This window comes from Cnephaeus nilssonii (assembly GCF_951640355.1).
Source record: "Cnephaeus nilssonii genome assembly, chromosome: 2".
NCBI lineage: Eukaryota > Metazoa > Chordata > Mammalia > Chiroptera > Vespertilionidae > Cnephaeus > Cnephaeus nilssonii.
In genome coordinates, this window is record NC_137073.1 from 109330717 (window position 1) to 109357888 (window position 27172).

The 27172-nt window shown below is 35.8% G+C and overlaps 1 protein-coding gene across 4 annotated transcripts in view; it reads right to left on the bottom strand.

The window, feature by feature from the left end:
• Window positions 1-27172, bottom strand: part of NIPBL (NIPBL cohesin loading factor) — a 185722-nt gene that overhangs the window by 97203 nt on the left and 61347 nt on the right. For 3 of the 4 annotated variants that reach the window (XM_079760003.1, XM_079760006.1, XM_079760005.1), the window contains exons 2-8: window positions 17486-17628; window positions 15477-15642; window positions 13257-13384; window positions 8114-8213; window positions 7391-7542; window positions 2377-2537; window positions 1345-1441 (exon numbers count right to left, since the gene is read on the bottom strand). In XM_079760003.1, the coding sequence (XP_079616129.1) occupies window positions 1345-1441; window positions 2377-2537; window positions 7391-7542; window positions 8114-8213; window positions 13257-13384; window positions 15477-15642; window positions 17486-17549 (868 nt within the window). In that variant the 5' untranslated portion in view covers window positions 17550-17628. The remainder of the gene's footprint in view (window positions 1-1344; window positions 1442-2376; window positions 2538-7390; window positions 7543-8113; window positions 8214-13256; window positions 13385-15476; window positions 15643-17485; window positions 17629-27172) is intronic. The other variant, XM_079760004.1, reaches the window with a different exon arrangement.

Here is a 27172-nt window from a genome sequence, read left to right on the forward strand (position 1 = left end):
TAGAAAAACAATTCAACAGGCAGGAATGAATAGTTATGCTAATTTTACATTTTCTTATATTGTGATAGAAATAATGTTATAAGAGTGATGCTAGAAAAAATATTAGGAAATTATCTAATCCAAGCTACTTAGTTACAAAATACAAAAAGAAAGCCTCAAGACTTGTCCCACTATGGTCTGTTAGCTTGCTGGGAGATGATCCAGATTTTAATTGAAGTATGGCTATCATTTTCCACACCAGTATTATTTCTAATCTTGTGCCACTACAGTCAATTGAATACTTACTTGTATAAGAAAATTAAGTGGGAAAAATTACAATTAGTCTTCATTAACTTCACAAATTGTTGGTAAAGTACTGATTCATGCTTTTATGTGGTCTTCTCTATATCTCTCGACTTAACATCATTCTCTCTTTAGCTTATTAGAAAACTATGCAAGTTTAGCAAATTTCAAGCAAGGCTCAATAAAAATATCTTCAGTCCAGATACCATTAAATTAACAAATGCTATATGATATAAGAGGTTTTAAAATGCTAATTAAGTGCAAAACTTTTAGTTAACTAACTGATGAGGGAAAATAGCATCGTTATATTTCAGAAATGAAAGCATAATTATATCTGAATAATGTATACAATATATTTCTTGCCATTAGAATATTTATTAAAAGTTTTAAAATCCATAGGAAATTATAAAAATTGGTTAAGATGCAAGTACTTTATAAAAATAACTGAAACCTAGACTTGTCTTAAATTAAGATTTTACTGTTTAAGTATATAAATATTTAAGTGGTTTCCATGATACATAAATCTGATTTGGGAATCCTGTTAGGGAAAGTAATCAACACTGTTACCAAAATTGAGTAAGGTAGTTAAGAAAAAAAGTACAGTGAAAGATTAAGTTTAATAATGGAAATCTTGAGAAATGAGAGAGCAGAGAGGGGAGCTATTTAAGAAAAAAAAATCCATGAAAGAAGTAAGAGAAAAACGGTAGATTCAATGTGAAATAAGGGATTTTTGTGGGGTATGTGGCTGGAGTGGGGAGGATAGAGAAAGCTGATGGATAATTTCAAATGTTTAAGTGAGGTAAGAAGTTTGTGATTTGTAAAGATCACTGGATATAATAAATCTTGTTCTCCAGTTAACCCTTTCAAAATCCAGTGAGAATGATACTGTATATATCTAATAACACTACCAATAGTTTATAGGGGGTAAGAACAGATTTATTTTTTTCCTCCAATAAATGAAAAACAAGAAAATAGTTTTTGGTATTCTGAATTACAATGTTTGAGTTGCTATAATTAACTTGAAATATGAAACGCTGACAGAAATTTTAGTTACAATAATACCTTTAGGAGTTCCATCACTTCCAGCAGGGGAGCATACTGACTGTGGAGACCTCAATGGAAAAGATGCAGCATTCCTCAGTGTTGAAGAATCTCCATCCTAAGAATAGAGTATAAAATTTGTATCTTGAATGATAGGAGAAGCTTTATAGAAATCTTAAAGAGAACCAATAAAAGACATAAATTACTGACAGGTAAAGTGTTGGTACCAATTCAAAAGCATAATTCTTCTGCACTTTCCTGTTTTCTTCGTGGTATATCTTAGAAGAATTGAAAGTGTATCCAAAAGAATCAACAGCCTACGCATGGCAATGAATAAGAAAACGGGTATTACTAGTACACTCCACTTTTGTTTGCTATTTCTACAAAAGGAGCTGTGAACACCCTATCAGGCTGTAAATTTCTCGAGAGCAGCATCCACTGTCATCTCTGGTATTACCTTAGATACATGTAACTTTTGTGATAATACCACTAAAACAATAACAAGTCAAATTTCCATAATGTGGAATATTTTAATATCATCAAAGTAACATTAAATTCCAAGGAAAAAGTTTTATAAAGGTCTTAGAGGGAAAAAGATCTAAGTACTAATAAGTAAGGTTCTTTATTTAAGAGAACATTTTTGCGTGAGCATATATTTAAAAATAAAATTATACTTCTTCATTAAGAACCTAAACCTCTAGACCAGGAGTTGGCAAATGTTTTCTGTAAAGAAACAGATTAATAAATACTTTAGGTTTTTAGGCCACATATAGTTTCTGTCACATAATGTTCTTTGTTATTTTCAAACTTTTTGAAAATGTAAAAACCATTTTTAGTTTGTGAGTCAGACTATTGGTCAGTTTAACAACCCAGCTCTAGATGAAGCTCTGTGGTTACGTACTAGAACCATACTGTTCATAGCCAGATTCTCAGGCCTAGCATAATCCTTGATATATAGTAGCTATCCTTAAAATTATGGAATTAAAGTACTAGGTTATGAAACAAATATTAGAACTACTTTATTACCTTAATTACAACTAATATATTACATACGTCACTACTTAGCCTGTGCACCATGTGTAGGTAGTCATCACTTGAGCCATGTCTAGGATTATCACCATGATGATTAGCTGAACTGCCAGACAATGGACCAGAAACTTTATTATCATGTATGTTTCTCAAACCACCTGCAACAATGGGACTTGATACCGATGCTGAAATTAATAAGAATAAAAAAAAGCTTTATAAACTGTTAAAATTCTTAGAGGACAATAATTATTCACAAGAAATATTTTAAACATACATAAATTACAGAGAATAATATAACGAGCACTCATGTACTAACTCTTCAGAGCCTGATCAAATCTTAACACTATTACATATAATTCAGATCTACAGACATGCACCTCATAAGGCGGTTTCAATCAACAAAGGACAGCATATATCAGGGGTCCTCAAACTTTTTAAACAGGGGGCCAGTTCACTGTCCCTCAAACCGTTGGAGGGCCGGACTATAGTTTAAAAAAAACTATGAACAAATTCCTATGCACATTGCACATATCTTATTTTGAAGTAAAAAAACAAAACGGCAAAAACACCTGCATGTGGCCCGCGGACTGTAGTTTGAGGACGCCTGGCATATATGATGATGGTTCCATAAGATTATATAATAGACCTGAAAAATTCCTATCACCTAGTGATGTTGTAACATTGTAGCCATCATAATGTTGCAGTGCAAAGCATTACTTACATGTTTGTGGAGATGCTGGTGTAAACAAACCCATATTTATCATCTATCCTATATAATAAAAGCCTAATATGCTCAATGTCCAACTGTTTGTTTAACCATTTTACCAGTCGCACTGACCACCGGGGGGCAGATGCTCTGACCGGTAGGTTAGCTTGCTGCTGGGTTCTGGTGGATAGGGACTGAGCGAGATGGGCCGGACATGCCTTGGAGCCAACATCCCATGGTCCCTCCCCGGTGGCCGGCCAATCTCCCGCAGTCCCTCCCCGGCCTCTAAAATATTTCTTCTAATTAATTTCCTTTTAATGTGCACGAACCCGTGCACCAGGCCTCTAGTATATATATAAAAGCCAAGTGACTGGAACGATGGAATGACTGGAACGAACAGTCTCTATGATGCGCACTGCGGCAGCCAACTGGCCAGAGAGGGGCCCCAATTGTCCCCATCTTCCCAGAGACCCTCCCCCTGGCTGGGCCCACCCCCGATCAGCCCCCTCAGCCCCATTGGGGGCAGGGCCAGCCAACCTCCCGCATCTCCTCCCCACTGCTGGCCAGGCGCCCATTGGCCCCCATTGGGGCAGGCCGGCAGGACGCCACCCATGCACGAATTCGTGCATTGGGCCTCTAGGAGCAATAGGCTATACCACGTAGCTTAGGTAAATAGTAGGCTACACAATCTAAGTTTGTGTAAATACACTCGATGATGAAATGGCCTAATAGTGCATTTCTCAGAAAGCATCCCCACTGTTAAGTGGCACATAAATGTATTTTTGAAAAGAAGCAAAACATTAGATATGGCTGAAGGTCTCCATATATCAGCATATTATTCCCTTCGCCTTCTGTCCTAAAAGTAACATATTTCAGAGTTCACTCTACCTTTTTCTTTACATCTTTGCTATGAATGTATTCCTAAATAATATCTAACATTGCTTTGCACATTATGACTTTACATAAGTGGTATATGTATATATCCTTCTGTAACCTGCTTTTAAATTCAACATTATTTTGAAATTTATCCAGTTTTATACATGTAGTTTTAAATTCATTCATTTTCAAATATATATATTCTGAATAATGTACATAATTTATTTATTCTTTATTTTTTTATTTCAGAGAGGAAGGAAGAGGGAGAGGGGGACAGAAACATCAATGATGAGAGAGTATCTTTGATCGGCTGCCTCTTGCATGCCCCCTACTGGGGATTGAGCCTACAACCCGGACACTTGCCTGGGCAGGGAATTGAACCATGACCTCCTGGTTCATGGATTGACACTCAACCACTGAACCATACCAGCCAGGCAATTTATCATTCGTATGTTAAATGTTTAGACTGCTTTTTGTTGTCATAATGCTGTAATGTATATTCTTGTATATGACTTCGTTTTTTACAAATGTATCAAGAAGTGAAATTGCTGGATATGTCCATTTAAAAAAATGTTTTTATTGATTTTAGATAGAGAAGAAGGTAAAGAGAGAGAGAGGAGAGGGAGAGGAAGGGAGAGAGAGAGAAATATTGATGTGAGAGAACCATCAATTGGTTGCCTTCCGTACACACCCTGAGCAGGGATGAAACCTGCAACCTGGGCATGTGTTCTGACAGGGAATGGAATCCGCAACCTTTAGATGCATGGGATGATGCTCAACCAACTGAGCCACACCGGCCAGGGCTGTATATGTCCATTTTTAAATCCTATCATATATTAACAAATAGCTTTCCAAATTACTTATGTCCATTTGTAGTCCACTGGTGGTATATAACAGTTCCTACTGCTCTATATCCTTGCCAACAATTTCTGTCAATCTGTAGATCACAAATGTCTCTGTCACTTACATCTGCATCCTTGATTAACAGTGAAGCCAAGCATCTTTTCATAGGTTGGCCATTCAGAATCCCTCCTTAATACATTTTAAAAATATAGTTTCCTATATTTTATTTTTAAAGTTTTACAGTTTTGTTTTTTCACACTTAGGTCTTTAATTCATATAAAATTTAGTTTCATGTGTGGTGTGAGATAGGAATCCCAATTTTACTTTTACCATATGGATAACTGCCTAAGTATCATTTAGTAAAATATCATTCTTTCTGCATTAAGATATAACATAATATGTATTAAGTTCCATTTGTTCATGAGTATGTTCCTAAGCTCTTTATCAAATTCCACTTCGAGATGTTCTGCTCTTCCATGCCTTGACCAATATTACAATAAATCTTGATTTCTACTAGATCAAGCTACATCTCATTCCATTACAAAATTATCTTACCTATTCTTGAATTTTTATTCTTTCAAATAAATTTTTAGAGGAAACTTAAATTGCATAAAAACCCTGCTTGGGATTTTTATTAGTATGGCATTAAATTTATAGATTTGAAAAAAAATTCCAATCTTTACCATATTGAGTTCTTCCATCCAGAAAGATGGCATAACTCTTTACTTTCTTAGATTTTCCATCCCCGGTTGGGGAGCATACAGGAGGTAATTGATCAATGTTTCTCTTTCATATCAACACTTCTCTTTCTCTCCCTCCCTTCTCCTCTCTCAAAAAAATAAAAGTAGAAATAAAATTCAAGAAAAATATCCTTAGGTGATTTAGGGGGAAAAAAGATAGGTGTTATGAATGACAAGAAAATTATCATGTAGAAATGAAAACTGAAAGCAGACTAGATGATACAATATAACTGTTCTTAATAATTTTAGGATAAATGATTACAGTTGGTGTTTATATAGAAGAATTTCCATCTTTTTAGCGGATGTATTTAAGGGCAAAAATTCATAATACCTGTTGCTGGTGCTCATTGTGCTCATCTTTCAAATTTTCTGCAGGGTTAAATTTTTTATAATATAAAATTTAAAAAGTTTTTTAAATGCTACCTTGCACATACCCTAAATTCCCTTATATATTCGTTTAATTCTGGATTCTTTCCTGTTCCATTTATCTATCCATCTTTTCCTTACCACAATAAATTTTCCTATCTGTAATAATAAAAGCATAATATTCTAATTAGACTGGACGACCTTCCGCACGACGCCAGGGCTGCGAGGGTCGAGGCCCTTGCACAAATTCGTGTATCGGGCCTCTAGTTTATAATAATTTTAATATCTGAGTGGGCCTAATCTCTGATTTCCATTTTTAGTTACTCAAGTGCCTGAGAATTTCCAAGAAACAATACATTACTGAACAGGCCCTTAAACTATATTATTCTTTTAATTTTGTGATTTGAACTTATTTTTCTAAAAAAGCTGGTTTTATCTTGCTAAAACAAACCAACAAAAACAGCATTGCGAGTAAAAACCAATGTTCCTTCCTACACATATGTGTATGTGGACATTTCCATGGGCAACAAATGTGTCCTATTAATGACACTTAAAATGTTCCTCATACCTATGTGTACCAGAGTATACTACTTCACAAGTATCAAGAGCCTACATACATACATACTTATGTTCCGTACTCACACTAAATTCTGTAAATTTGAAATATCTATTCCAAATGTTTGATATGCCTACTAATTTTTCCTTGAGTTAGTGTATAAAATAGTTTCAACCTCATATTTGATGTGGTTGGAAAATCAGAAGTTGGCTGTTTTGATAGATGACAGTTTAAAGCTTATAGTTAAAGAGTTAATAAATGAAGAAAGTTTTGACCACATACATAATAAAAAATAAGAATATACATAGGAACTAATGACTGCAAATGTTAAAAATTTGCTGTTAATTATGGGGGACAAAATCATGTATCTCTGTTTTATCTTTGCACTTTAAAAAGTTTCTCCAAAAAAGTACAAAAAAATGTATATTAATTAGAAATCACTTAGTAGCCATTTCATACATACTAATGCAATATAACCTTATAAAAAGACATCATATTATCAACATTTACCTTCGACAGAGAACTAGTAATCTAATCCCAGAAGTTTTTGCACCTAAGATTATTAATTTTCCTCTTCTTGTACTATATTTACTTTATAGTAAAATTTTTACACTATATACTTTATCAATTAAAATGTAAATTTTCTTTGGCTTAGTGCCATGTAAAAAGGCCAATTATAAAGCAGTTCCTAATTTCATAACTAGATATACTCAGTTGTATTAAAAACCTAACCCAGAGTCAAAATGACACTGATCCTTTTATCTTCCAAATGAATTTCCAAATGATAAATGTAACACATTTTTAAAAAATAATGTAAGCCATATCTTAAGAAAAATGTTTATCGATAAATAAGTATACAGTATAGTTTGTGTTTTAAAAATTATAAAAGAAGGAAATGAATTTGCTTGAAATAACAGGTAATCTTTTTAAATAAACAACTGACTTTCTTACCTTGCTGCATCTGTGGATGTGTTGTGTAACTTGAAGGATGGGAATATGGCATGTATCCTGCAGGGCTTTGTGGGGCATATGGACTAGGCACTGGGCTATTTTGTTGTGGCATAAATCTGTTCCCAGAGCTTGTCTGTGGTGGCACAAACCGGCTAAAACCCAAAATCCAAATAAACAATGTAAGGAAATAAAATAAACATGAAATTTCACTGTCATACAATTTTCCTTGAAATTTCACTGTCATACAATTTTCCAAACTCTAATTTGTCTAAAATACAACCTATGCAAACAGAAAAAATTTGAAAAATAGTCAGATATACCAAAATCATTCACAAATCATTGTCTAAGAGTTACAATAAATAGTTTGAAAAAATTGAGATAATTCATTTATTTTACTTGCATAAAAATATCCATTTGTTTAAGGCATATAAAGCCATGCTGCCCAAGTTCAACTCCATAAATTTTCTTATTTATCTAAAACACATGGATATTTTAACACATTATTTTGTCTGAATGAAATCAAGTTACTAAAATGATAGCTACTTCAATCAGTATATTACAGCATTTCCACATATAACATTATAAGGCAAATGTTCATATGGGTTAATATTTAAGACTAAGCATTTTAATTTCTTAACTACATACAATTAACCATCACCTAAATGTATGTATATACTGTATATTCACAAGCATATTCAACATAGAAAACATTATATAAATTACCTGGAGGGGCTATGTGAGATAGTGGTTTGTTGATAATTGGAAGATGCAGGACTACTGTGCATGGAATTCTGAGAACGTTTATATTGAGACATCATCATTCCTAAACAACACACACAAAGATGGTAAACATATTATTTTCTTCTAGAAGTAGCCTTTACATGGTTTAAATCAGTTGTTCTTTCAAAAACATAAATATCCTTTTACGACACAATTAATCTAAGAACAGATTAAATTTAAAAATTTTTTAAATTTTTAAAATTTTTTACTTGCTTAAAGTCCCATCATTTAGCCTTAGAATTTGAAAAGAACTTTTAGAAGTCACTCTAGCCCTAGCCGGTTTGATTCTGTGGTTTGGTTCAGTGGATAGGCCTGCGGACTGAAGGGTCCCAGGTTCAATTCCGGCGAAGGGTACATACTTGGGTTGTGGGCTCGATCCTCAATGTGGGGTGTGTACGAGGCAGCCAATCAATGATTCTCTCTCATCACTGATGTTTATCTCTCCCTCTCCCTTCCTCTCTGAAATCAATAAAAAACAAAAACAAAAAACTAATGATATGAAATTTAAAAAAAAGTCACTCTAACCCCTGATCAAATATCACACACTTGGTCTTCGGGTGGTTTTCTATTAAATGGATTACTTTATTATGTACATCTCCCATCCTTAGGTGCTTAATTTCACAACACTATATGTTTCATTATAATTCAGATGTAGGTTTTTAAAAATATTTTTAAATTATTATTTTTTTATTACAGACCTAGGTTTTTTAAAGTATTTTATTTAGGGGCCCAATTAGCTGCTGCAATCCATCTGAAAATCTTTTGATGCAGAACAGAATGATCCTATTCTTTCTTCCACAATAGTTCTTTGCCACATATTAAGGATTAAATAAATATTTGATTAATGAGAGAAAATGTAAGGGTAGCTTTCAGATTCTCAAATTTCTTTTCAAGCTGGACACTGTTCCTTCAATTGTTACACAAATGTCACTTTGTTATACAGGAGATAAGAAAAACTCAATTATTTAGACATTTGTAAATCAAAGATAAAACCTTTCATTAAACCTGAACTTTCTTATGATATGCATAGCCTATCTTTTTGGGAGCTTCGAACATAACATTATATTCCCAAATTTCACTTCCTGTTATTGATGTGAAAAGTGCCTTTCACCAGAAACACTGAAACAGAAGCTATGAGTTCATTTGCCAGGAGTACAACAGAAGGGATTCTAGCCTAAGACAGTGGTTGAATGAAATGAGGACTCAAAATCACCTCAAAGTCTACCAGAGTAATACTAAAGTGTTTTCCTTTTTATATGGGCTAAATTCCAACTTTTGAGCTTTCTGTTCCAATTCAAATTCAATACTAAATCACATGTTCCATAGCTTAATAATTTAATTAACTTAATTATTGTTGCTGGATTTTTTTTTTTTAAACAGGGAGGGCAATATTCCATAAGATGGGAATTAGAAAAACAACACCTGAATTAACAGTCATCAGTGGGACAAGCTGGAACTAGCTAGAAAGCAATTGTTTTATAAATGAAAGGGACAAATGAAATTCTAATAGTTCTTTCTGATTATCTCAAAGTTCCTAAAAAGTATAAATAAAATGATTTGCATATTATTAAACTAGAAGCCCGGTGCACGAAATTCGTGCATGGCGGGGGGTTGTCCCTCAGCCCAGCCTGTACCCTCTCCAATCTGGGACTCCTGGAGGGATGTCCGACTGCCCGTTTAGGCCCAATCCTGGTGGGATCGGGCCTAAACGGGCAGTCGGACATCCCTCTCACAATCCAGGACTGCTGGCTCCCAACTGCTTGCCTGCCTGCCTTCCTGATTGCCCCTAACCGCTTCTGCCTGCCAGCCTGATCACCCCCTAACCACTCTGCTGCCAGCCTGTTTGCCCCCAACTTCCCTCCTCTGCCAGCCTGGTCACCCATAACTGCCCTCTCCTGCAGGGTTGATCACCTCCAACTGCCCTCCCTTGCAGGCCGGGTGCCTCCCAACTGCCCTCTCCTGCTGGCCATCTTGTGGTGGCCATCTTGTGTCCACATGGGGGCAGGATCTTTAACCACATGGGGGCAGCTATATTGTGTGTTGCAGTGATGATCAATCTGCATAGTACTCTTTTATTAGATAGGATAGAGGCCTGGTACAGGGGTGGGGGCCAGCTGGTTTGCCCTGAAGGGTGTCCTGGATCAGGGTGGGGTTCCCTTGGGGCGTGGAGCGGCCTGAGCGAGGGGCCTGTGGTGGTTTGAAGGCCGGCCACGCCCCTTGGCAACCCAAGGGGAGGCCCTGGTATCTGGAATTTATTTTCCTTCTACAATTGAAACTTTGTAGCCTGGAGCGGAGCCAAGCCTGCTGCTCCCTCCGGGGCGGCAGCCATCTCTGTGGCAGTTAATTCACCTTCTACAATTGAAACTTTGTAGCCTTAAGCGGGTGAGCCCGGCCAGGGTGTGCGGAAAGCTTTGCTTCCCCTGTTGCCGCCGGCAACCCTGGCCTGCTCTCTCAAGCTCCATTCTGCCGCCATTTGTTTGAATTTGTTTACCTTCTATAATTGAAACTTTGTAGCTTGAGTGGAGGCTTAGGCCTGCAACGGCTATGGAAAGCTTGGCTTGCTCTGTTACCTGGGAAACCTTGCTCACTGTGGCCGTAGCCATCTTGGATTGGGGTTAATTTGCATACTCGCCCTGATTGGCTGATGGGTGTGACTTGGCTGATGGGCGTGGCTTATGTAGCGGAGTAATGGTTAATTTGCATATTACCATTTTATTAGAGAGGATTTTCTCCATGTGGGACTCATTTACACCTAGCAAGCATCGCCTTTTAATATTTTAAAGCCAACTATCACTTGAAAAAGGCTTAGAAAAAAATAACATGCAGCCAAAACCGGTTTGGCTCAGTGGATAGAGCGTCGGCCTGCGGACTCAAGGGTCCCAGGTTGAATTCCGGTCAAGGGCATGTACCTTGGTTGCGGGCACATCCCCAGTAGGGGGTGTGCAAGAGGCAGCTGATAGATGTTGCTCTCTCATCGATGTTTCTAACTCTCTGTAAAAAATCAATAAAATACATTTAAAAAGAAAATAAAATGCAATTAATTTTTAAATGCTAGTTTATGTTTTTACAGAGTAGGATACGGAGAAATCTAACATTCTGTACTAAAAAATAAGTATTCGTTAATATAAAACACAAAATGTGACTGAAAGGTAAATCCTCTCCTAGAAGAGTTTTCATTAGTGATTTACTACCCAAATTAAATGTTTAAAGGTATAAGTTAGTAGTATAAATACCCTGGGAAGGCTTCCTTTATTCAATCACATATTTACATTATATTGTACTACATGTTCCTATCCTATTAGTCTTTCTTCCAATCAATGATCTCTCCATATTATCTTTCATTCCAACATTCTTCCAGAGCAAGTATAATTCTAATTTTCCTTTCACAATTCAGATCTGTCTCCTACTACTGCAATCTAGCTTATTAGTTCGATTGAAGATACAATCTTGTCCTCCTTACCTGCCTTTGATTTGCAACAAGGTGAGTTAAACAGAGGCAATTCTCTTTGGGGAATGGATAGTTAACTATGATATTGTTTTAAAAACACAGTTCACACACAAATATACAAAATCAACAAAGTAATTACTATTAAAACAAACAAAACTAGGAGATGGAATGGGGAACTTCATAGAGGTGCTTCCAATAAATCTGGCAATATTCTTGAATATGATTAATCAATTAAATTAAATCTTCTTGAATTGTCTAAACTATTGCCTTCTGACTACTTTTAGTCTCAAGAGCCATGCAAGTATTTGGGTTTGACAAATTCAGTTAGCTTCAGACTGGAACAATGCTCCTAACTCAAAGTGCACCTAGACTACATAAAAATTGTACCTCTGTTGGACATCATATTTTTATGACTTTTATAATGTTTACTAGCGTTCCCGTTGCAGGAAAAATCCTGCAATAGGGTTTCCTGCTGCACTCTACCCCACCCTGCCTGCTCTCCTCCGTTGTCCCCCGCCCCGCGATCTCCGCCAGTCCCCCTGCTTTTCTAACTTCTCCGCCAGCCCGCTCTCCTTCCTTCTTCCCTGGCCCCGCCTCCGCTCCTCCCTTCTCCCCCGGCCCGCCTTCTCTGTCAGCCTGCCTGCTTTTCCCTTCTCCCCCGGCCCCGCCTCCGCTCCTCCCTTCTCCCCCGCCCCACCTTCTCCGCCAGCCCGCTCTCCTTCCTTCTCCCCCGGGCCCGCCTCCACTCCTTCCTTCTCCCCTGGCCCCGCCTCCGCTCCTCCCTTCTCCCCCGGCCCCGCCTCCGCTCCTCCCTTCTCTCCCGGCCCTGCCCCTTATCCCCCGGCCCCGCCTGCTCAACTTCCTTCTCCCCCGGCCCCGCCCCTTCTCCCCCGGCCCCGCCTCCGCTCCTCCCTTCTCCTCCCCCCGGCTTGCTTGCTTCTCTGCAGCTTTGCTCCCTTCTGCAGCTCTTGGCTTCTTTCTACGCTGTCGTGATATGCAAATCAGCCGCCATCTTTGTTGGGATAATTTGCATATTCGTCCTGATTGGTTGGTGGGCGTGGCTTGGGCATAGCGAAGGTGCAGTCAATTTGCATATTTGTCTATTATTAGATTAGATTATAAATAGGTTTTTCCTTAATAATAACTTATCATAAACTCATTTTTTCATTTCTAAGAAACAGAAGTATAAAACCAAATACTACATGGCTATAAATGTAATCACCATCAAGAATGAAACTAATACCTGGTATAATTATTTACATATGTACTGCATGTTGAAAAGCTCGGCAAATATTTTTATTGTTTGATTAATGAAAAGACTTCTTTCATACCAATTATACAATTTTCTAAAAAAAAAATTCCTAAAGCTCTTAGATTGAGTAAACTAATACATTCTGAAATTATCTAACAAAATACACTTTAAACTTGGTCTAATTTTCAAGAAATTTAGTTGCATATAAACTGTAAGAATATTAACATCCATTTAGTTTCTTGGCTGGATTCAAGGTATAAGTGCAGCATTCATAGGTAACAGGCTAGCTTGTTAAAGGAGACACTTCAATTTAAGTATTACATGTTAAGTTCTGATATGGATCCATAAAAAAATATACTCCAAAATTCAATTATTATGAACCTCACCACTTTGTACATATTTGTTCTGCATACTTTTCTCCCTGAAAACATTAGGACTCCTTGCCAGGACGGCCTGCAACAAGACTGGTATGTCGCCTTCTGGATCATCACTGCCAAGATTATCTTTCAACTCTCTGGCATTGAAAAAATAAATATCAAAAATTAAAACAGTGATTGAGTGGTTAAGAATTTCCTATTCTACATTAGTTAGATAGCAATTCACAAATGAAATTCAGAAAGGCCGAGACAAAAATCAAGAAGAAGAGTTACGGTACAAAAACAAATCACACAAGTATGTCTAACAATTTGATGGATTTTTGAAGATGCTATTCCTGGGAGAAACAGAATGATAAAAAATGACAAAGGAGGGTTCTTCTAGGACAACCTTTTTTTCCCCTTCCATTTTAAACAGGAAAAAAAAAAGCCCAAAACATACTTTATGAAACTATGAGTTTAAGGATTTTCACATCACTTTCAAAGCAGAAAACAGTCTATTCTAAACTATTCAAAATAGCCCTGGCCGATGTGGCTGTTGGTTAAGCGTCATCCCTTGCACCGAAAGGTTGCTGGTTTGATTCCCAGTCAGGGCACATGCCCAGGTTGCGCGTTTGGTCCCTAGTCAGGGTGCATAGGGGGGGAAAGAAATCGATTGGTGTTTCTCCCTCCCTCCCTTCCTCTCTTTCTAAGATATCAATGAAAACATTAAATAAGTAAGTAAATAAACTATTCAAAATAATAATAAGTTACAGAAGTGACAATTATGTACAGAAGTTGGAATTTGGGGTTGGAATAGATTTTCTCTTTTATATCTGAATATGAGTCAGTCATTTTGAGAATGTCTTCTGAATGAAATACTATTGCCACATTAAGACAAGACCCAGAGATTATGTAATTTTTTTCATCTTATATTGTTTTCTCAAAGTCATGAGGAAGGAAAAAAACACAAAAAAACCAAAGCAGTGGTTAAGCATATTCACAATTTTCAATAAAACTGAAAGTGAGTAGCAAATTAAATTCATAACTATGTAAGATAAATATACTCAGTATTTAAAATTTTACATTCTGCATGTCACTGTTCCACTCATTAAATCTAACAAAAACGATTTATAAAGATGGTGTCCAATGGTGAGATTCAATAAATGTCTAAGGGCAATCTTAAAGTAGCTTTCCATAAAATAAATTATAACTATATTTGTACTGTTTCGCTTTATGTCTTAAAATATTTGGTGAAAAATGTTAAGTATGTACAGGTGTAACAAATGATGTAGTATTTAGACATTGCTAAATTTATCGAGTGCCAAAATATTGGTATTATACTTTCTTCTGATTTTTATCAATCATTTCTCAGTTTCTCCAGCAGCAAATTCACATTTAGTATTTCACCTCAGAGCTATCAGTTTTAAACTGGCCCTAAAGTATGTATTGTATCTAATGGCAGAGACCTTTCCACTATCATGTGCTTTATCCTCATTTCTCTAAATAATGAATCTTTAAATCTAAAAATAAAGATAAAAAAAATTAAAGGATGGAAAGACACATGAGTATCACTTGTAGTGGGATAAGGATGAGATTTAACTTTTTATATACTTTTGCGTTGTTAAGATATAATTATGTACTGCTTTTGCAATAAAAAGGAAAATTTAACAAGTATACTTATGTGCAAAATTTTATATATAAGTATATAATTTAAGTTTATGTCATTTTTAATAGTCTATTGTGTGAAAACACACACCTTTGTTCAAATTGTACAATAAATCCTTGGGAAAATTAGTCCCTAATTCTGCAGTAGCCTTCCACGGAGTTAAGTCTTGAGTTCTTCTTATACTTCCCATGAAAACCTTGTAAGCCTGCTCCAAATAAAGCTAGCAGTACTGTCCCTAGTAAGTGGGAATTCTAACCACTCTAACAATAACAAGAAAAAGGGAGATACCTTCAAGAGCAACTTTAGACCTCTGCACAGATCCATCTTGATTGGTATCTCAAGATTTTTACAAAGTATTGAAAAGATCTTTATAGAACTAAATGGGTCAAAACTACTGTCTCAAAGTAACCATGGCCTACTTAAATCACATTAATATCTCATCACAGAGGCTATATTCTCACTTGGATAGTGTATATTTTAACAATAAACTATATATCTAATTTTTTGAAATAAGAAGCAAAACCAGGATTACGGATTCTCTTATTCAGAACAAAACTTTTCACTTTAGTTTAGATTGTACTTACATGTGATCTGTTGATACCTGGTTGAGGGTATGGACAAGCTGTGAAACCAAATTATCATCCCTACAGGCCAAAAGGCAATTCACCTCTTCTGCTATTCGTGCATTAAAAAGAAGGCTCTTTGTAGTTGTAGCAGGTAAAGGGGATGGAAGAGGCAGCTGGTTCAGGACTATTTGGAATAAAATCAGATTATTAGAAACTGAGTTACTGAAATAAGTCACTTTAGTGCTTATATATATTTTGGAATTAAAAATGTTATAAATATCAACAACATTTTTTTTCAATGTGAATATTATTAAAAGACATGCCTCCTTTCCCTCAACAAACCCCAATGAACTCTACATAACTCCTAAAACATCACTTGGACTATAATAAATTATACTACTCACTGAGGATAAAATTCAGCTCCTTTATATTTGCATTGATTTTTCCTACCTTAAATTTTTATTAACTTAATTAATAAATAATTAAATAAATAGACAAAAGGTAAGATTAAAACTAAGTAACGTCAAAATACTGAGAATCTCATTTATTTTTGCTTATAAGATTTATCAGAATCACTAGTACTCTCACATAAAGAAACGAAATAACAAAACCTTACTCTTCACCAGACTGAAAAGTAACATGCATCTTAAGGCTTAAGTAAATACAAACATAAATAGTTCACTTTAGCAGAACATTCATAAAACAGGACTCTGGAGGTAGAAGAATATCTAAGGTTTTTTGCTTTAAGTTATAAATTCCTAAATAGTTCTCTCCTCTCTTCATTCTATTCTAAAAAGCAAACAAAAGAACATAAATGGTTTACAGTACTTTGTATGTGGCTTAATTTCTAGCACTTACATAGTATAGCTATCATACTGCTCAGCTCCAATTGGTACTAACAAAATTTTTATTAATAAGAATCCAGGAAACAAATTATTACTTGCTGAGATAATGGGGAGGACAAACAAAAAGAAATCCCTGGTAGTATATTTGATTTTGCACTCAGGTAGATTGTATGAGTTTATGCCTTACCTATAACAAAGTTATAAACTAAACAGTTTTAAAAGCTTTCTTAGCTGAGTTATCCTAAACCTACCTGCTACTTGTTATCTCAGACCTCATCAACTAGCCTGCTACTTTCCTAACTTCAAAGCTGTAGTCTGTTATCTCTCTTACCCCTGCTAAAACCAGCTGGAAATTAACAGAAAAATATTATTTGGGGAATACTGAACACAGATAAAAACATTTCTTGAAGTTATTTTCTCATAGCTCCTTTATTAGAAAGCCCTAAACATTGCATAATGCTACACAAAGAAAAGTATGCCAACTTCTCACCTTCTATCCTTCCTTCTCATATAATTTTTTTTCTCTTCATTTATTCAGGTAGGATGACATAGGGACTAACTAATATTGTGGGTAGCTTTCTGCACCATTACCCAGGGACAAAAAATTAGAGTTGCCCACCAAAAGAGTAAGTCCCTAAAAAATGTTACACTACGTAAATCTCAAAAGAATGACAATGTTCTTTTAAATTTAACAGTTCAGAGTAAAATAGGCTATTGATATCTATGACAAACTCCAACAGATAGATACTGAGCACGATATCCAAAATAACCATCACTAAAAATTAGATTGTTGGAATATCAAATTTTCTTTGAAGGGGAGTTCTAGTTACCATTTCTCTAAATGCTTTTTAAAAACTCTGTATCAGTTCTTACGTGCAAACCAATGCTTCATTTTTTATTTTTCTTAATGCTTGGTCTCATCAAACAAAAACACAGTACCACTTCCTAATGGGTCCTTAGGATGAAACACAAAGTAAGGTCTTACCTACTAGCAGTTGACTACACTAGTTTTGTTACTTTCATATGTATGACAATAAATCTAAGGAAATAATGATGATTATCATTCAAAATCTAAAATCTTCAAAAAATTTATTTTGTTACAAATAATTTTTGTTGTAGTCCCTCTAAAAATCATTGTTAACACAGAATAGAACATAAATTAGATAAAGTAACCAAACTTACGGTCTGTGAGACTTGCAATCCCCGCAAGAGTAGTGATGGGGACATGGGGCATATCCCCATTCATCCTGAAGTTCTGGAATGGTGTTGCCGATAAAAATACTTAGTTCAGGTGCCAGCTGTCATTACTTCCCATTTCCCAAACACTAAAATGAAAAAGATACAATTATTTGTAATATGTCAAATATATTATTATTAGGGAAATGCTTATAAAATATAAATTTTTCTGCTTTTCTTGTTTGTTCAACCTATATAACAACAACAGCCATAGTTCATGTACTACTTACTGTATGTTAGGCACCGCAAAGTGCTTTGCACATATTAACTTATTTAATCCTCCCAACAAACAAATAAAGTAGGTACTATTATTTTCTGCATTTTACTGAGAAACTTAATTTACAGGAAATTTAAAGTAATTTGTGGAGCAAAATCTGTCTCAAGAGTCTCTGTTACCAGCAGACTGTATTACTAGACAAGGATACTAAATTTTGACAAGCACTATAATTCCTTTGTACATCATTAACATATTAAAATCTAGCTTCAACTCACCTTGCTAGCTATGTCTCTCACTACTTTCCTACATAAACCATCCTCTCCAATCAAGCTGATAAAATTACCTTGAATCCACCTTGTGTTCCCTCATTGTTATTTATTTCATAATATATCTCCCTACCTAGGTAGCCCATTTATACTTTAGTCCAATTCTTATAATTCTTTAAGATCCATGACAAGTTCCCACTACTTCATGAAACTCCGTACAAATTCAACCAAAAGCCATTCTACCTTAATCTACTCCAAATTTACAATATTTATTGCCCAACATTCTTTGTAAATAATTATATATTCTTTTGTGATATTTTGTTGAAACATGTCTTGTTTCATTCTTGTATAATTACCTAATGCTCATGTACTTATCTTCCTATCACTGCATGCTTCTTACCAATCAATCAATCAATCACATAATATACAAACACAGGCAGGACAAAGAAAGACTTGTGTTGTTAACATTTTAATATTCCTATACAATGACTTGGTTGACAAATATTCAGTTTTTATTATATTACTGTTTGTGTGTGTATAGACATTTTATAAAATTCCTGAACACCCTTTCCATTATTCTGTTCAATGACCCCCAATTTTTCTCATCTTAATTTCAACTTGTGGTTTTCGGAACATTTATCCTTTCTTTAATAATATTTGTGTGAAAACTTTCTTTTTGAAGTATATAAGACATTTTAATAAGTGCACATTTACCAAAGATATTCCTTAATTAAATACAAATAAAATAATAAGCAAATGGAGGTATACTCCACAACAACTAAGACACAGTGCTAAAATGGAAAGCTGAATAGTAATTTTCAGTTTAAAGATTTCCATTTTTGGGGGGTTGTCAACTTCAAAACAGTGAAATAACACTACTAACTACCTTTACTCAAACAACTTAATAGAACTCTGCAATAAGTTTTTCTTTCTTTAAGTAGAGGTATACAGGTAGTTAAAATTAAGAATTTTCTTTCTCCTCACTTTTATTATAAATATAAGATAAACTGACAAAAGTTCACAAAACATATATGTGTCGTTTAACAGAGTTACAAAGTAAGCATCCACAGAACCACCACCCAAAAGACAACCTAGCTCCTTCTAGAGGGAACAGCCACCCTGTCCTTTTGGTAATCATTTCTTTTTTTCCCTTTGTAATTTAATGACTTTTATAAACACACTAGAGGCCCAGTGCACGAAATTCATGCACAGGAGGAGGAGGGGGTTTGTGTCCCTCAGTCCAGCCTTTACCCTCTCCAATCTGGGACCCCTCGAGGGATGTCCGACTGCCTGTTTAGGCTCGATCAGGCCTAAACAGGCAGTCGGACATCCCTCTCACAATCCAGGACTGCTGGCTCCCAACCACTCGCCTGCCTGCCTGCCTGATTGCCCCTAACCGCTTCTGCCTGCCAGCCTGATCACCCCCTAATCACTCCCCTGCCAGCCTAATCGATGCCTAACTGCCCTCCCCCGCTGGCCTGGTCACCCCCAACTGCCTCCCCTGCAGGCCTGGTCGCCCCTAACTGTCCTCCCCTGCAGGCCTGATCGCCCCTAACTGCCCTCCCTTGCAGGCCTGGTCCCTCCCAACTGCCCTCCCCTGCCGGCCGGGTCGCCCCTAACTGCCCTCCCCTGCCGGCCCGGTCACCCCTAACTGCCCTCCCCTGCTGGCCTGGTCGCCCCCAACTGCCCTCCCTTGCAGGCCTGATCCCTCCCAACTGCCCTCCCCTGCTGGCCATCTTGTGTGTTGGTGTGATGGTCAATTTGCATATTACCTCTTTATTATATAGGATTTCTTTTCCTAGTAGCTGGCCAAGGAAAAAACACTGCATTCCTTTGATAAATGACTGATATAAAATTTGCTAGTAGAAGCCCACTGAAAAGAAATGGCAAAGGAAATAGTACATAAAACAATCCTTGGCTATCCTATATTTGTCCTTTTGTTTCACTGTGGACTTTAGTCTTTGAAGTTATTAATTTGATTCTTTAATCATCACTAAAAAATATTTTAAAAACGACATATTTAGCAATTGTGTCATGCACTAATACAAAAAAAAAAAAAAAAGCAAATAGAAAGAAATCAGAATGTAAATCCTGACTGAGGTCACCAAAACACAACAAATTTTTTCTAAGTAAGGCTAATAAGAAAGTTCCAATTTATGCTTAGTAATTGATGGGGGCGGGAGGATGTTCTAAGAAAATTATCTATAGAACAGCATGAAAAACACCTTGTTGCCACACATGAGTCACTGTTGTACCTGTAAATTGTCATACTGAAGCAGTTAATTAACAAGTGACCATGTTTAATTATTTAATTTGGAGGATAGGAACACATAAAAAAACATATTGAAGAGAGTTCTATTGTGGGCTACCCAACTTTATTCTGTTCTCCTAAATCCCAGGTAACATATAAAGCAGACCCAACCCTAGGCTGAAATTTTTATATTAAAAATGATTTACAAAATTAGTTACCACATATAAATTACAAGATTAATAATAAACCTAAACACAAGATTGTGCTTTTCATAGTGACATGATGCATCTGCATACGCCAATGTCAACTCAAAACTGGAAGTGAGGGAGGAAGGGAAACAACAATTCTTATTTGATTTAAAATGCATTAAGTATGGTTGTAAGTCATAGCGACCGTTTGTTCTGCCGTTTGGTCAATTTGCATATTAGGCTTTTATTATATAGGATAATCAGTTTTCTTCTTTGTTCTTAACAATTCATATCATACGTTTTAATACAAACCAACTTTAACAAAAGTTCCCATTACTTAAAAAGATTCCAGCTGATTACTAGGTAAATTGATTTGCAAAGGCCTACAGAGTAATTATATGATGTCTAATCACAACAAAATATACAAAAATACAAGCTGCATCAGGAAAAAATAATCCTGAGCCTTAGAATTTGATTTAAATTAAAATCTTTTCTATAGAGAGGTCATAGAGGATATTTCCAAGTGCTTCTATGAATTATTTGGGTTCCTATTATATCTCTCACACAAAGTATTTTCTCACCTTCTTTTCCACTGCAGAAGAAACAGCCCATCTCCAACCCCTAATAAAGGTTGAGACTCTATCTTATACCATGAGACCATTTCCTATGCAATGGTATTAGAAATGCAAAATCAGTGAAGATTTTATTTCTTTCTAAGTGAGGTTTAGATCTTAAGAACTATAACATTTATATACAGACTTAAATTCTGACCATAACATATTTGATGATACATAATTGAATCTGAGATAGGAGGAAAACAGTTCTATGTAAAATTATTGAATAGTCCACAAGAGGGCACACTTTCAACTAATGTAAAATTTTTAAATTCTTTTTTTTTTTTTACTGGTCTATTAAAGATTGGCCAGATTCTTCTGAATTGTGTTATTCAAAACCAATAGAAAGCAACAGATCCTGAGTTTGTAATTTAAAAAAATATATATTTTTATTGATTTCAGAGAGGAAGGGAGAGGGAGGAAAGGAATCACTGATCGGCTGCCTCCTGCTCGCCCCACACTGGGGATTGAGCCTGTAAACCCGGGCATGTGCCATGACCGGGAATCAAACCGCGACCTCCTGATTCATAGGTCGACGCTCAACCACTAAGCCACTCAGGCCAGGCTGTTATTTTTGTTGTTGTTTAAACATAGACAGAGAAACTTTTTTGGGATACATATAAAATATAAGGAAAGCCTGGATACACCAAGACTTCTATGTTAATATTAAATTATAAAAATATGTGAAATAGTCTCATCAGTTGATTCCGTTAGCTATTTGGAATTTGGCGGTCCTAAAAATCTTCTCAAGAAACTCTGGCTATGATTAATTTTTGATCCTCATTATGTAACACTGTCCCTAGGAACAATGAATTCTTCAAAACCACTCCGTTGGAGAACAAAGACAATATGTTTCAGATAGTATAGAAAATTCTTTTAGTTCAACAGGTTAAGATTATAATTAAAGTGCTTAAAAGAGCAATTGAGAAAGAGTACACACAGAAGATATTTTTTAAAACTCATAATCACTTATGCATAATCTGTATTACTGATCCCCTTTCTGCTTTAATCCATCAAAAATATAATTCCAGCAAATCTCTTCTTTCCTGTATCATCAATTTTCCCTCTTATTGGATCATTTCAATCTGCATATAAACATCTACATGCTGATAACTCACCTAATCCCACACAAAAAATCAAAAACCTTACACCCTGATCCTATATTCCCCATCAACAATTGCTTAATTTTTCTACTTCCTTTCATAGCAAAATTACTTCAGTTGTCTATTTTCACCTCTAATTCTACTTTCTTTTGAAACTACACTCTATGTGTTTTTATTCTCATTCCACTACATGTCTTGCCATGGTTAGTAATGGCATCTGTATTTGCTGAATGCCAATGTACAAGCCTCAGTTCTCATCTGATCTGACCTAGCATTCAACACAGTTGATCACCCTCTCCTGTTTAAACAATTCCAGAATCACATATTCTCCTAGTGTTTTTCTCATATAACACTGGCCACTTCTGAATCCTATTTAGGATATTTCTCAACTTCCTGTCCTCACTCTGTCACTGATCTCATTCAACCTCGTGATTTTAAAATAGCACCTATGTGATAATGACTCAAAAATTTGTATCCCCTACTTTCACTTCTCCCCTGTACACTAGACTCCTATAACCAAAGAAGTCTACTCAACATCTTCACTTTGATATCCCAGAGGCTGGCAATCTTCCTGTTGACTTTTGAAAGAATGAATTATATGCTTTAGATAAAAATTCTGTATTAGATAAGTATTTTGCAAATATTTTATCCCAGTCTTTTTGCTTGTCCTTTCATTTTCTTAATATCTTTTGCAATTTTGATAAAGTTCAATTATCAATTTGTTCTTTTATGATGGTGGTGGGGTCTATAGAAACTTTCTAGTGTGAAGAAAATGTTCTATATCATAAAGTGATACTAGTTACGTAAGTGTAGTCATTTGTCAAACTTGTAAAGCTAAAATTTGGTTTTTCAATATATGTAAATATCACCAAACTCCAAAAAAACCCTGCAAAAGTATTAATGATAATAATTAAGCAGTGATTGGAGAGTGGGCGCAGGCATAGTGAAATAAAAACGACAGCATGTTGATTACTGTTAAAGCTGGGTCATGGGCATGAAACATTCATTATACCCTTCTGTTTACTTTGCACATACTTAAAACTTTCCATAATAAAGTTTTTTGTTTTTTTTTTTAAAAATAAGGAAACTTTTTTTATTGGGTGTAAAATATTGTCTCATCCTAAGTTTGACATTCACTAAAACTTACTTTTTTTTTTTTCAGATCTATTCCTGCTAACCATATAACCATATGCTATGGACTGAACTTTCCATGATCCTCTTCCCCCAATTCGAATGTTGAAACCTAATCCCCAACGTGATGGTATCTGGAGGTATTAGTAGGTGATTAGGTCACTAGGCTGGAGCCCTCATGAATGGGATTAATGACCTCATAAAAGAGACTCCAGAGAACTCCCTTGCCCCTTCCAAGATGTGAAGACACAGTAAGACAGAGGTCAATCTATGAACCAGGAAGTAGATTCTCAAAGCACTAAACCTGGTGGCACCCTGACCTTAGCCTTCCCAGCCTTCAGAACTGTGACAAATAAATTTCTGTTGTTTATAAGTTAACCAATCTATTGTATTCTGTTATAGCAGCCCAAATGAACCAAACACCATGTTTTCCTTAGGCTCTATTTCTGTAATTGGTTAAAAAACCCACAAAAGAATTTAAGAGAACCAAATATCATCATTAAATAATATGGCTAATGAATGTGAAAGAAAATATTGGGATAGTTTTTCAGGGAAGATAAACTTTTCATAAGTCAATTTATACCAACAGCTCCTTACTAAGGAGCTAAATTTCAAAATCATGTTTAAGTAGTACAATTTACAGGGAAAGAAATAATAAAGAGCCTGGAAGTGTGGCTCAGAGGTTGAGCATTGACCTTTGAACCAGGAGGTCAAGGTTCAATTCCCAGTCAGGACACATGCTCATGTGGCAGGCTCGATCCCCAGTGTGGGGCGTGCAGGAGGCAGCCCATCAATGATTCTCTCTCATCATTGATGTTTCTTTCTCTCTCTTTCTCCTTTCCTCTCTGAAATCAATATAATATATTAAAAAAAAAGAGAAAAGTGATTTCTGATTCATATTATCGATAATAACCTTTTTAGGACTTAAACTGAACCCCAGCACTATGCCATTTTATAGGATATAAGTATTTAAATTAATGATATAGATTAGAATGTATATTTTTCTAAATTAATAAGCTCATGTTCAATGAACTAATCATAAAATACAGGTTTCATAACATCAAATGCCATCTCCTTTCTGTATATATAATTAAAAAAGATTAGTTACTTAAATTCTGTCATTATCAGTCCATCTTTCATTAGGACACATTGGTTTTTAAATTTTAAGTAGGGTTTCTGATTAACAATGATCACAATTATACAAAATTAAACTTTCTATGAAACACAGATTATTAAAGAGAAAATGTAACAGCAACTACAGCCTGAGGTAGAAGGTAAATGAAAATACAGAATCAAATGACTGTGTGCTATATAAATCTCCAAGATAATGCTATTAAACAGCAAAAACATCTGAACTCTTTAATTAAATCTTAAATTCTCTGTTTTCTTTATTTTGTTTCTTCATTCAGAAAGTCGTGGTTTTCTGTGACCAGAATATATAATAGCTAATTAATTTTAAAAGTACCTAAAAGAAATGATTAAGGATAGAAACTTTATCTCATGTTACAGGGGACTTTAATTATTGTTTAAGAAATTTAAGTAAAATTGGATGGGATGCAGAAAAGAGGGACATAAAAGAAAGGTTTCTCAAAGAATGTTTTAACACTATTAACTATTACATATAAACACAAAAGCAAACTAGACTTAAGATGGAAATTAAACACTTTCAATTTCAATCAGAATATTGAATTGCCTGGACCTGATGAAGTAGTTTAGCTTATCCTTACCAGTATCTGATAATATTAAGTATGCTTATCACTGGGTGATGAAATTTGTAAGTGATTAATTTCCTTTTTCTTGCTTATCTATTTCCTGATTTTTAAAAAAGTAAATCTTTATGTATTCACCATTATACACTTAGCAGCTAACACCTAAAATAGGATCAGACAGGGAGTGCTGAGTATACAGTGGTTAAAAACAAACACCCACCCACCAGACATGGTAATATTCTCATGGAGTGTAAGAGTCCAGCAGGAGTGATATTATGAACAATCACCATGCAATAATTACATATTGTGATAAATTTCATAACAATAATAATAAGGGATGATACTTAGCACCTAACATATGCCTGAAATTGTTCTAAGGAATTTACATAATTTCATATTAATTTATATTTTGTTCCTTTAATTCATATTTACACATTTTAATTCACTTAAACTGTATCCTATTAACGGGTACTACTATTATCTTCATTATAAAAACAGAGGCATATAAAAGTTAAGTAATTTGCCCAAGGTCTGATTCCAGAGTTCCCGCTCTTAACATTCTGAAGTCTTTGCTATTTTCTCAATGAAAAGAAAAGGGCAATTTGGGAGAGAAAAAAAGATGATAACTAAGTTTATGTTGGGCGGGGAGGGAGCAATCACAAAATGCCTCATTAGGAAAATTTCATGAGCCAGAGTTAGGCAAAAAGGGAAGAAGACACAGGGGTGGGAGTAAGTAGCATTTCAAGTCCTTAAAGAAGGACACAACCTAGCACAAAGTAAAAGATTATGTGGCTGGTACATAATGATGGACTGATACACGCTTAGGGAGAAAAGGTACATACAAGTTAGAACATAATTAATATGATGAAATTATATAATAGAGAATTAAGAGAAAGAAAGCATGTGAAAGCATGGGTCCCAAAATAATAGACGCATGTGAAAGGAATTTATAACGTCCAGAATCACACAATATCACAGTTGAAAATATCTTCGGAATAAAAAAAATATATCTTAGGAATAAAACAGTTAGACTTCCTTATGTTACAGACAAGAAAACCAAGACCTAGAGATGTCACATATCTTGAATGAGGTCACAGAATCAATTATCAGCGAATTCTCGATTCAACATTCATCAAGTTCTGCTATTATACTATTTATTCAACAAACATCTATTGAGTACCTATAATGTGCAATGCATTGTTGTGGCTAGAGATATAGCAGTGCACAAAACAGAGGACAATCCCTGTGTCCTCTCAGAACTTAGATCAATTAATCCAATTGATTCAATTTTCCATATGAAAAGGTACTTCACTTCATCAGTCTATAGGGAAAACAAATTACAACCACAGTGAGATACCACTACATTAAAATTAAAAATACTAATCATTTCAGCTGTTGGAATGACAGCACCGTAAACAACAAGAACTCTCACATAATGCTGGTAGAGTATTCAAAATTGGTACAATCATTTTGGATAACTGATATTATCTGCTAAAGGTGATTACCCTATGGCCCTGCAATTTATCTCCTAGGTATATATCAGTCAGTGCACTTCCACAGGGGGAGCACCGCTCAGTCAGGAGCTGCCTCATGGCTGGTCAGAGCAGCGGTATTGGTGGGAGCCTCTCCTGCCTCCATGGCAGCGCTAAGGATGTCGGACTAACGGCTTAGGCCCGCTCCCCCTAGGGGAGCAGGTGGACATCCCCTGAGGGCTCCCAGGCTGCAAGAGGGATGTCTGACTGCCAGCTTAGGCCGGATCCCCCAGGGAGCGGGCCTAAGCCGGCAGGTGGACATCTTCTGAGGACTCCCAGACTATGAGAGGGCACAGGCCGGGCTGAGGGACCACCCCCCCCAAGTGCACAAATTTTTGTGCACTGGGCCTCTAGTGCAACTTATTACACCCACTTAACCCAAGGTTTCTGGAAATGGAAGCAGGCATTTTAAAAATATATTTTTATTGATTTCAGAGAAGAAAGGAGAGAGAGAGAAAGAGAGAGAGAGGGGAACATCAATGATAAGAGAAAAATCATTGATCGGCTGCCTCCTGCACATCCCACACTGGTGACCAAGCCTGCAACCTGGGCATGTGTCCTGACCAGGAACTGAACTGTGACCTCCTGGTTCATAGGTTGATGTTAAACTACTGAGCGACGC